Raw genomic sequence first — 12,813 nt, 5'->3', positions numbered from 1 at the left:
CACAACCAACAGCAATGAACTTGTTTTTCGTGCCGGAAATCGTGTAAGGAGGGAAGAGCTTTAGCCTTGGGGTGTTGCTTTTTTTGGTATCTGATAAACCCCCTCGACGTAACAATCTCTTGCTACAAACTGCATTATTTGTAGCTCGCCGTCAAGGGATATGTTGGAGACCGGGATTGCAGTTCCTGTCAAAAATGCTGTGGGGGGTTGTGAGGTTTCGTTGCAAACGATGAGGAATTCATCACTGAGCTGGCAGCCATCGGATATCCCAAAAGGGTATGGGATTGACAAATTCCCGCATTTGTTTGGGCAGCCAGGCAAAGCTTGCGCTGCTGCTGCTGCTGCCGCAGCTAAAAATACAAACAATCCCACGAAGGAGACCAGTTGGATAAGAATCCCAGGTACCATGGCAATCATGCCAACATCTCCCTTCTCGGGACTAATTTGTACGCTCTAATATTCCAGTCCGGGTTGAAGTTGTCTTAGCCGGCTCTAATTCTTATCTGCAGGTTTACATTCCAAGCAAGGTGATGACAGATGAGGACCATATAGTCCTCTGATTATAAACCAAAAGAATGATGACAAATAATTATGTGACAAAGTCGAGACAAATAATAGACCAATAATCAGTAGGTTTCATTTATATAAGAGAGTTAAAAATGAAGAAACCAAACAGACGGGGAAAAGGAGTTTTTATTTCTACTTGGAATCTTCGCCATTGGATTATTGACAGTTAAATTCTTGGGTACATCCAACTCTCCATTGCTATATCTGAGCTTTGTAAAATTTTTGGATAAAAAACTCTTTACAAACATCTCGGAACTTCATTTCATAGTGTAAAAACACTTAAAAAGACATTTGAAGAATATTTTTTTTGGTATAAAACTGTTATTGCGCAGCTTGCACTTGCCTATTATTCAAGATTCTAAAAAACGCTAGGCGCTAGTCGGGCGGCCAGCTAGCGCCTAGCGCCTAGGCGGTCAAGACGGATTTAAGTACATGTGTAAAATTTTAGAACTTTTTATATTAATTTTGTAACATTTAGTCATCCCATTTATTTTAATCATTTGTTGGGCCTTTGTTTTTCATTGAAAATGAACTGGGCCTTTGTTTTTCATTAAAAACAAATTCGGCCATGTTTTAAAGGAATGCAATTCCTAGCCAAAAAAACCCTAGCTCTAATTTTCTAAAGCACAACCGCCCCATTTCTCTACAGATACATCTACCTCTCTCTCTCTCTCTCTCTCTCTTCACCAAGCCAAGCCGTCCCTCTTCTTTCTTCTTTACCAAACCCTAACTCTAATTACCTAAGCAGCCGCCCCATTTCTCTGCAATTGCATATCCCTCCCTCCCTCCCTCCCTCCCTCCCCAGCCAAGCTGTCCCTATAGAAACCCGTCTTGTCCCTCTTCTTTCTTTCTCTGCAATTGTAGATCGAAACCCGTCCTGTCCCTCTTCTTTCTTTCTCTGCAATTACAGATCGAAACCCGTTGGGATGGTCGCCCAATCGTCCAACCTCATTACCACAGCGGAAGAACGACGTTATAATCGACTTACCATCAAAGCCGCCTAGCGGTCGCCGAGGCCGCCTAGCCCTCTCCAGCGTCGCCTAATACCCTTCCCGATTTCTTCGATGATTTTGGTTTAATCGCAGCGGCGAACCACCGCCCAGTGCCTAGGCGCCGCCTAGGCCGCGTTTTAGAACACTGCTATTATTTCACCGACTTCACCATCATATCTCTCTCTTCTCTCAACATTTCTTTCTTTCTTTTCTCTCTCTTCTCTTTCTCTTTCTCACATCACTCCTTCCTCCCCTCCTTTTTTTGGTAATGCATAAAAATTAACAATTAGTCATATTTTAAGACATAATAATATGAATTATTAATCGCGTAAAAAAATTGAACAAAATTATTATTAATAAATTTTTAATGTTTAATAAAAATTTATTAGTAGGAAATACTGTTTCTTAAAAATGAATTAATTTTAAAAAATAGTGATCACTATTTTCATAAACAGTGACACCTTTTTTTAAAACGGTGACACTATTCTAGAAAAAGACACTATTTCTGCAAAATAATTTACAAAACTGTACTTTAAAAAAAAATGAACAAACAATTAAGTGTTTTTCATGAATAAAATTTCATGAAAAATAATAATAAAAAAAAAAAAAAATATATATATATATATATTAATTATATACTTGTTTGGCACACCGTATAGAGCATCGAATATGACTAATTATACGGAGCCGGTTGTTTGGTGCCCTCCCGTATAAAATAGCCGCCAGATTAATTTAGTCAGTCTGCCTATTTAGTCGGGTATACACCTGCTTAATAAACCCTTCCAAAATGAATGGATTATTAGTCTGGCTCACTTCCCTCTCTCTCGCACTTCGTTTCCACGACATCTCCTCTCGCCGTCGTCCCTCTTTCTAACGTCGTTCTCCCCGTCGTCATTCTTGCAAACAGTCGGGGAAGAAGAAGAAAGGAGAGAGAGGGAGGGAGTTTGGGGGGTGCGGCAGAGAGATCTGGGCAAGAAACTGTAAAGCTTGCAATCTGGGCTTTGCTTGAGGTTGTCGAGAGTGGAGGAAAACACATAGAAGTTGCTGTGATGACAAAGGATCATGGTCTGAAGCAACTTGAAGAAGCTGAAATTGATGCCATTGTTGTTGACATAGAAGCAGAGAAAGCATCTGCTATGGCCGCTAAGAATGGACCACCCAGGGAGACATGATAATACTTTATGGTTAAAACTAATCTCTACAGTTTATCTTAAAATAATAATACTTTAAATTCCTTCTATCCGGTATAGTACCAAACACAATATAAATAATACGGTCATTAGTCCGATACTGCACCAAACGCCCGACTAATTTAGTCAGTACTATCCGGTGACTATTTATCCTATCCGACAGAAATAGTCAGTACAGTCCGAGCTGCCAAACGAGGCCATAGAGAGAGAAGTTGGAAAGGGTGAAAGATGAGAGAGAATTGCAAGTGACCTTGTACCACAGTAATAGAGAGAAGCGTTGCTGTTGCTGTTGCACCACAAGGTGGGTTCAAACCCCATCAACTTCTTAATCTAACATTTATTTCCAATTGGGATCGACCAAAATTATTAATTTAACAAATATTAATTATCAATGTTCTACTGTATTTTACATTCCTTACCAACTCAGGATCTTCCAAACTCATTTTTTATTTAGCTTCAGAAAGTATCAAAGTCTAACGTCCAAACATTAAATGCCAATACACAACATTTAACCAGTCAAACAATTGGTATACATCCCCCACCAAATGCTCTGATACACACCCTAAATTCCATGCAAATCCTTTTGAAGAAGAAATTAGTTTTTGATGTTGGGCCACTTCTTACATGCAAGGCTTGTTTGAGATCCCTTTTTGTAAGGTTTTTTTTAATTTTTTTAAAATTTTTTTAAGGATCTTCACCACCTAGTGCTCTGATACACATTACACACCCTAACTAAAAACTTTCAAAATGAATGAAGAAGAATGTTATCTTTTATACAGGCCATATTTACTTTTTACTAAATTTAAATTGTATCTAGGAAAATTCAAACTTGAGTGCATAGAGAGAGCACATCCGCTCTAGCCAATGTGACTACACCAACTAACAATGACATCTACTTGATGTTTGTAGGTTCTTCACTATGGCTAGAATGATAAACAATGTTGAGTTGATTATTTCAAGCAATCGTCCATCATCATATGAAATTAACATTTGGATCTGCATGCTGTCATACTCACTAGCTGTACCAGTACTAGGACCACAATCAGCCCTAACATCCACATGATACACATCTGAGTTAGCTGCCCCAAGTAAGTACTCAGTCTCCTCTGGAATAAATTCAGCTTTTCCCCATGCATGCATTTCTGTAATTCTCATTCCTTCCAGCTCCATGGCAACTTCTTTCATCTTAGGCCTGTCCTCCCCTTTTAACCTTACACATCTTCTCGCGAGATTGGCCACTGTTTTTAGTGTCTCGATGTTTCTCTCATTGACCATATCATCATCGAGAATTTGATTCAAGCGATCCTCCTCCTTTTAACAAACAAAAAAGCTTGCTAGGTTTCTCTCTTCCTCAGGCCCGTCAAAAGCGAGTGCCACTTTGCTTGTTAGTAGCTCCATCAGGACAACTCCAAAGCTATAGACATCACTCTTTTCTGTTAGTTGATTCGTGAGGAAGTATTCAGGGTCTAAGTATCCGAATGTTCCTTGCACTAAAGTTGCAAGTTGAGCTTGGTCTAGAGGAATCAATTGTGAAGCTCCAAAGTCTGACACTTTTGTAGTGTAATTTACATCTAATAGTATATTTGTCGCTTTCACATCTCGATGCATAATTTGCATGAGAGCGGAGGAGTGTAAGTATGCTAGTGCTCCAGCTGTTATCTTCAGTCATAATTCCAATGAAAATGATGATCCTTTGCTCTTTTTACCATGAATGTGCTGAAAGAGAGTGCCATGAGTGACAAACCCGTAAACTAGTAGAGGAACTTCTGACTCTAAACAATAACCCAATAACCTCACTGATAGGATTTTTACCGCTTGCACAAATAGGGATAAAAAACTTAAAAATACTTACAAGAGAACAAGGTAGTTGTAATATAAACGACTCAATTAAGCAAGGTCATTTTTCACAAGAATTGAATGAATAATTTGTATATTTAAAACCAACTCTTAATTAATTATTTAAAACAAAGTTTGGAAAATGTTAATTTTGAGATTTAAAATAATAAAAATGAATTTAAATTAAAAACAATTGAATAAATCAACTAGAAACCAATTTAAAGAGACATTAGGGTTCCGCCGTTACCTTAACAATCCTATTTAGTTATTCCAATTACTTATGAATTACCCATGCTTATTTTGAATATTACGTTCCCTGGAATTGGCGCTGGCTTCTTGTGATTAATAATTGTAATTTCACTTAAGATGAACACCACGTTTTAAGGGTTGCATGGTTCATGAAACTTAATGAGTCTTTCATGTTCATATTTGATCCGAACGTCCGGACGGGTTGTATGTTAGATATACGTTCTATGTTGGAGGTTCCAAGTAGAATATATATTAGGAAAACCTAACCTTCAAAATATGAATGGGTAATTCATGAGTAATTGAAAGAACTATGTATGATTGTTAAGGTTGTCTCTATGGAGGCTCCTTGACTAGCGATTTGTTGCTGTAACAATAAGCCACACCATTTTCTTTGAGTTTGATGAACTTTCTTCTCTGCATCCCCCAATATATCCATGAAAATCGACCTAGTAAAAGCAAGAAGCCTCCAGTGGCACCTGCAAAAAGATTGCAAAATAACAAGAAAATCTTATTTATAGTTTGTTTATGCATGTCTATAAAAATATAATATTAGGATGTTAAAGATAACATATATTGCTAAAAAACAAATTATATAGAGCGTATCATCAATGTATTAATCTTGTTTTTGTTGTCTGGCTAGTGTTTTGTTGTTTTGTTTACGACAGTAAGGTGATATATTGGGACAAAAAATGACATACGTGCGTATAATACTAGCTACAATGAAGACTATTTATTCATTTTGTACATGGATCTTTTCTAAGTCATAGATATTAGTCATCCTCTGGGCAAGACAAACCGTCCATATGGTATATGACAAGGCGTGAAATCAATTTTGATATCATCTCAATAAGAAAATGTACATAACGATCTATACATTATCGACAATATCTATTGAAAAATTCGTGTTGCAGAGAGGAATTCTAATATAAGTGGGTCGAGCAAATAAAATTTGAGGTCAATTGTTCAAAAGAAAATAATAGGTTTATGATTTTAGGCTACGACATATGTAAATAAACAAGCATGCCTAAAGAAAAATAAGAGGTTTGTAGTTTAATTGGTTAAGAGTATTCACCGTTATTCTTTATTAATGCCCAACTTTGACCTCCCTCCCCCAATATCCCTTGTATAAAAAAGGGAATTGCTATTCACAGACCTATTTTTACTTCTCACGTACCCTTGTTAAATTTTGTTCATTGATCTTTTTCAAATCATTCGATCCGACACCTGGAAATTAAAAGGGATATGTGAGAAGTAAAAACGAGTATGTGGATAGCACTACCCAAAAAAATCACAAAAAACGTAAAATAAAACTAACATATGCATACCTAGTGAAATAATAAGCAGGAGGCTGAGCTTTGCTCGACCATTGTCCTTGATGCAACTTTTTTCATCCTTGTCGTCATTTTTGTACCCTTTCGGACATTCACAAGAATAATTTCCCACTGAATTTATGCAGGTTCCAATACTGCAGGAGTTTGAAGCTTTGCACATCAATATCTGAAAAGAAAAAGAATGAATTAAAATCCAATATAAGGTAAAATCTCAAATTTGAGCCATTCTGTCAACAACTCACTGCTAAAAAATGCCAAAGGCCACAGTTCATGTACTATATATCAATATATACAAAACCACAGCATTTGTGGCTAATTGGTATAATTATTCTCACATTATATCAATATATACAAAATGAAGGAAATGTTCTTTAGCTTATTACTGCATAGTGCATGCTTTACTAATGTAGTCATCACCCAATTTTCTTGTCTCTAGCTAACAGCAATTCGCACCCCAACCAAAGTGGCAATTATTTGCTTACTACTGCTGTTTTTTTCTTCTAGTACTTCGCAACAGATGATAAGATATAAAGGGATCCAATGTATGCTGAATCCCTCAACGCAACTCCAATGAGCCTAACAATACAATCATATATACCAAGAAAGTCGAGCAAATTGAAAATTTATTTGTTTTTTTTTTTGAACAAACGATATTATCTACACTAAGGGGGTGAGGAGCTAAGCCTCACAATAGGCTACCAATAATGTGATTTAACCATAATCAAATAAGTAGGCAGTTGAATATCAGAGTGCGCAACGAACGAGATTAACAAAATAATATGAATATTATTAAACTAACGAGAATGCCGGAACGGCTACAAAACCCTAAGAAACTACATTGTGACTAGCTTGATTTCTAATGAATAACAAAGTATCCTATTTATAATAACCTAACCCTAGTCTCTAACAAAACCTAATTCTAACGAGCTAAGCCCAGAAAACCAAACATTCAAATAAACCAAAATACTAATATTTTCCAACACCCCCTGTCAAACTTATGACGATATACGACATGGGTTTGCAAACAAGCAGCTGCGGACTGGCTCTGTTAGGCGGACATATAGGCAGGCTCCGCAACGTGGACAGACAGGCAAGCAGGCAGGCTCCGCAGCGCGGACAGATAGATAGGCAGGCTTCACAGTGCGGACAGACAGACAGATAGGCTTCGCAGCGCGGACAGATAGATAGGCAGGTTGGCGAACTGGCTAACTGATTCTTGATTCTTGCTGGCAAACTAAATCTGATTCAAACTGGCTAGTGTTGAGAGTATGGAAATAACCCGTCACTAAACGAACGAGATTTTCATATCCCAATTGTAGCAACGAACGAACGAACAAACACAAATACTATCACTTGTGTGGCCCAAACACAGACTTAACCATGTTTTTTTTTTACCTTGCCCGTGAGGGCCTAAAATAAACAGCAACAATTTTTTCTTTTTTCTTTTCTTCACTTCCTTTTGCTTCAATTTTCCTTTCTTTCTTTTTCCTTTTTTTTTTCTTACTTCCCTTTCCAAAGATTTGGTTTTCTTCATACCTGCAAAACAAGCACAGCAGATGCAGGTTTAGTAGCATGACAGAGTTGGGTCCAAGGCGGCGGGAGGTTCATCAGATCCGATCCGACGCGGCGCGCAGGCAACAACTTCAAGTATGGGTCATCGAGTGTTTTAGACTGGGTGTAGGGTGGCGAGGTGGTGCGGGTCTAGACGCAGCAGCAGTTCAGGGAACGAAGTGGTGATGCGACTGGTGTTGGAGACGAACGACAGATGTGCTAGGTTTCTAGTTGTAGCAGCAGGGTGCAGATTGGGTTCACGGGTTTGGGTGAGAGTGAGAACGAGCATGCGGGTCAGCGGACGAGTTTATATGTTCAGCAGGCAGGTGGTTCCAGGCGGCAGCGAGATGGTGATGGTTCGGTACGAGGATTAAGCGGCTACAGGGTAGAGGGTTGGTTAGGCAGTAAGTAGCGATGTTATTTTGGTGGGTGTGATGGCGGGTTTGCGGCTCAATGACGGAGTGGAGTGGATGCCAATGACAGCTTCGGTGCAGGTTTGGGTTCTGGTAGATAACGAACGGCACAATGAGTTTGGGGTTCTGGGTTCAGCGCGGTGTGCGTCCCAAGTCCCAAACAAACAGATTCAATTTTTTTCTTTGTTTTCAAACAACAAAACCCGAACTAAAACAAAACTGATAGTTTGATACTGAACAAACAGATCGATATCAACCCCCCCAAAATAGATTAATTCCCGAAGGATTTAACCTGCTCTGATACCAAGTTGAATATCAGAGTGCGCAACGAACGAGATTAACAAAATAATAGGAATATTATTAAACTAACGAGAATGCCGGAACGGCTACAAAACCCTAAGAAACTACATTGTGACTAGCTTGATTTCTAATGAATAACAAAGCATCCTATTTATAATAACCTAACCTTAATTTCTAACAAAACCTAATTCTAACGGGCTAAGCCCAGAAAACCAAACATTCAAATAAACCAAAATACTAATATTTTCCGACAAAACATACATACATACATACATTTACAAACACACATGTATACTATGTTGGGTAAATCGCCAAAATGGTCCCTGAGATTTGCATAACTCATCACTTTGGTCCCTGAGATTCCAAATCGATAAAAGTGGTCCATGAGATTGTCCACCATCCATCATTTTGGTCATTCCATTAAAAACTCCGTTAAGTGTCCCGGAGCTCTTGGCCGGAAGTTTCGGCAATTTTCAAAGCTTCGGAACTCAATCGTTTCTTAACCAAATTCGACCCATAATATATCAAAATGAAGATAGAAAAGTGTAGAATAATATTATACCTATTTTGAAGCCAAATGGTTTCCAGAGATTGCCAGAAAATAGCCTTAAAGTTGACTGGTCAAAGTGAAAACTTGAAAACTCGCCGGAAACTGGGTAAACTTTAAACGTTCATAACTTCTTCAATACTCAACGAAATCAAGTGATTTAAAAACTAAAATCATACTTCTCGACGAGACAAAGAGAGTGGTACTTTTTTAACAGCTAAATCGCTGTGGTTTGGCCGAAAAAGGCTCAAAAGTGGCTGAGTTCACCACTTTTGAGCCGTTTTCCGGCCAAAACACGGCGCTTTAGCCATAAAAAAAGGTACCATTCTCTTTTTCTCATCGAGAAGTATGATATTTGTTTTTGAATCACTTAATTGCATTGAGTATTGAAGACGTTATGAACGTTTAAAGTTTACCCAGTTTTTGGCGAGTTTTCAAGTTTTCACTCGGACTAGTCAACTTTGAGGCTATTTTCTGGCAATCACCGGCAACCATTGGGCTTCGAAAGAGGTATAATCTTATTCTAAACTATCCTATCTTCATTTTGATATATTATGGGTCGAATTTGTTTAAGAAACGATTGAGTTACGAAGCTTTGAAAATTGCCAAAACTTCCGGCCAAGAACTCTGGGACACTTAACGAAGTTTTTAATAGAATGACCAAAATGATGGATGGTGGACAATCTCAGGGACCACTTTTATTGATTTGGAATCTCAGGGACCAAAGTGATGAGTTATGCAAATCTCAGGGACCATTTTGAAGATTTACCCTACTATGTTTTGATAAACACAAAATTGTTCATCATAATAATCAAATGGTCAAATGGTGTCTAGATTTATTCGCCTTGCATGCAAAAGTGCACACGATAATAATCAAATGGTGTCTAGATTTATTTACCTTCGCAACCACCTAGGAGGTATGGGTTCCCTTCGAAACCTGGCAGGCACCAGCATGTGTAACCTGAAGACCGATCATGGCAGGAGTATTTGCCTTGCATGCAAAAGTGCTCTCGTTATTAGCTGCTATATCACATTACTCATCCCCAATTTCCTAATCAAGAATCGCCGAAAGCCGGGTTGTGTCGTTTAGTTCTTGAAAACTTGTACTGTTGAAGTTGAACTCGCCTTCTTGCACAAGTAAGGAGTAGCTGCATGGGTTGAAGTCCCACACATCCGTATGATTGTTAAAGGTTCTCAAATTTAGAGTCTGATTTTTCAGCCCACTAGGGATTTTAGTTTGGCTACATCCAACGCCAGAGCAAGTGTCTAGCTGATCGATAGCGTTGTCAAGATTGTCACTTATGGACATGCACCCGGTTGTGTACTTTTGTTCACACGGTGACCGATAAAAAAAGCACATGTGTCGCATCCAACTACGACGAACCTGTTTTTAATTTCGGTGATAAGACAAAAGCTGAGTATCAAGCACATTGTGTATCGAAGAATTGTCACAGAAGCTGAGTATCGAGCTCATCTATAGAAGTTGAGTATTGAGCTCTTGCTATCACAGCTGCTTAAATAGCCTGGATAAGATAGTTATTTTGTGATGTACACATTCCCCTTTATCAAGCACCAATGAATCACTGTGATAACATCTCAGCCATAACTCTATCAACCAATCCTGTGTTTCATGCCAAGTCCAAACCCATCGAGATCGACTATCACTTAATTTGTGAAAGAGTTACACAAGGAGATCTTCAATAACAACATGTTTTAAGAAATGTCATAGATCCTCATTCAGAAATTGTGGCATGTTTGGGTATATTTGTGGCACTGTTTAGAAGTAGTGAGCTCAATCAACAGTTACCCATAAAATTTGAAAATCTCAAGCGCGGGAACTAATTAAATTTTGACATTCAGCTTAGAAGTGTAATTGTTCTAAAACAAGAACATTGAACTAAACCTTAGAAGTTTGTGTGTTTTTTTATTTATCTTAAAGTTCTACTAGTGTCATAAAGTTGTTTGGATAAGAAGCTAAACTGGTTAAGCTTAAGCTGCCTCTAGCAGATATATTGTTGGCCGATATCCAGTTGATCATTTCAACATTGTTAAAACCTTAAATGGCAACAAACTAACGAGGACACTGATTTGCGGGTTTTCCAAGATCGTAGCAGATGACCACATATTTACATTTTGATAGTTTTAGATGGAGAGGTTTGTCTCCACTGATGTAGCAAAGTTACATGTTAAAAAGGCAATGCTAAGATTTTCTATTTTGAAATGTTTGCAACCAATTTATGTGCTCATGTATAGACTAGTTAGCCCATTATTGTAATAGACAAGTTCTGACGGTAGCTATGTTAGCGTATATTTGAAGCTTTCACATATCTACCTGTTACAAAAGATCAATCCGTACCTTGAATTTCTGATACGAGTATGTGTTCATGATCATTCTTTTATGAATTAGAGTGATGTGTTTACCGCATTTGTTTTCAAAATCGCTAACCACTTGGTCAACAAAGAATTAATTTTCAAAGAACCATTGTCATTTGATGAATGAAGAAAAAAGATTGTGCATTATAATCACATCACATTTACAAAATAGTTAGATGAAGAACTATATAGTAAATATTTACATAATGGTAATGTCTTGAAGATCATTATCTCTTGTGTTTCGGAAGACTTATTCTAATATAAGACAAGCTACGCGCCTGTTCTCCCCCTCACAATCATTGTATATGAGTTTGATGATGAAGCATGCATCGTCACCCCATGCAACGATACGCTTGGTTGAGATCCATGGGCAGATATCATTACTTGGTTACCAACAATAACCTATTTCTTGTCTAGAGTTATATCTCTTCTGGCGACCTAGTTACCTGAATACGAGATCGAGTTGACATATAAACTTGGTTAATAACAATCAACTAGTTCTTAGTCTAGAGTCATTGCTATTCCAAATATATCGCCAGTTCAGAAACAACGAAACTTAATAGCTTTTCGCTACACGTGTTGTATTGAATTCAATACTTGCCAGATTCATGTAACAGTCATTGATGCGGATAATTAAAAAGAAAGTTGAACTTGATTATATTTAGAAACAATTATCAATTAATTAGTTATGAATAAGGGGATTTTCGCGGTTACATCATACTAATCTCACAATGAGTTTAGATAAAGAACAATATATATAGTATATATATAAAAGAATGGGCAACATCTTCAGCTGAAAAGGGTAGACTTTTGGTAATGGCTTGAAGTTTCATCAATCACTTGTGGTTGCGAAGATTTATTTTAATTTACGACCACTTCGGCACCTCTCATCCGGCTCACAACCTCTGCGATAACAACGAGATGGCGGCGGCAGGCAACGTTAGTCCCTACAATGAATGGGCTGGTCGTGCCTCATGACTGGATAACCAATGGATTTTGCACTCGCTGTTTCGATGCAAACCGAGCACACCAAGACAGCAACGATGCAAAGTGTAAACGTCTTGGACATGGCCATATTTTCAGAACAAATTTTAAATGGTTCAACTTGGTCTCTATAGAGGCTAGTCAAATAATGAGGATTGTGGGAGATCGGATGGGATTTAGAAGAGGTGATGATGTCAGGGATTTGAGAAATGCCCTATTTATTGTGATGGCATTTGGCAATTTTAGGCAATATTTGTTGCAATTTTGTTTATTCATTGTTGGTATAATGTCATTGTGACATCTTGTTTTATAACTCAAAATTTCTATATATGGTTTTCAACAACATGATAGCTCTGGATTGAAGGGTTAAGCTAGAAATGTGTGTGGACTTTGAACCGAGGTCTTGGTTTTGTAAAAAATATAGAGTTGTCGAAATGCTTTCTTTTTAATTTTTTTCAAGAAATTTAAAACAAAAATGAA

The 12,813-nt window shown here is 37.8% G+C and overlaps 1 protein-coding gene and 1 pseudogene across 1 annotated transcript; one reads left to right on the top strand and one right to left on the bottom strand.

The window, feature by feature from the left end:
- The first annotated feature begins 160 nt into the window (after nt 1-160).
- On the top strand, nt 161-2,731 carry LOC126622903 (proteasome subunit alpha type-7-like). Its single transcript, XM_050291585.1, has 3 exons — nt 161-401; nt 466-527; nt 2,363-2,731. The coding sequence occupies exons 1-3, from the start codon at nt 161-163 to the stop codon at nt 2,729-2,731; spliced, it is 672 nt and encodes a 223-aa protein (XP_050147542.1).
- An 897-nt stretch (nt 2,732-3,628) lies between these two features.
- On the bottom strand, nt 3,629-10,407 carry LOC126622902 (wall-associated receptor kinase 3-like; annotated as a pseudogene).
- Between the last annotated feature and the right edge of the window lie 2,406 nt (nt 10,408-12,813).

Source organism: Malus sylvestris, chromosome 5, assembly GCF_916048215.2.
Source record: "Malus sylvestris chromosome 5, drMalSylv7.2, whole genome shotgun sequence".
NCBI classification, from domain to species: domain Eukaryota; kingdom Viridiplantae; phylum Streptophyta; class Magnoliopsida; order Rosales; family Rosaceae; genus Malus; species Malus sylvestris.
Note: the sequence above shows the minus strand (reverse complement) of the source record. Positions and strands in the feature narration are given on the sequence as shown.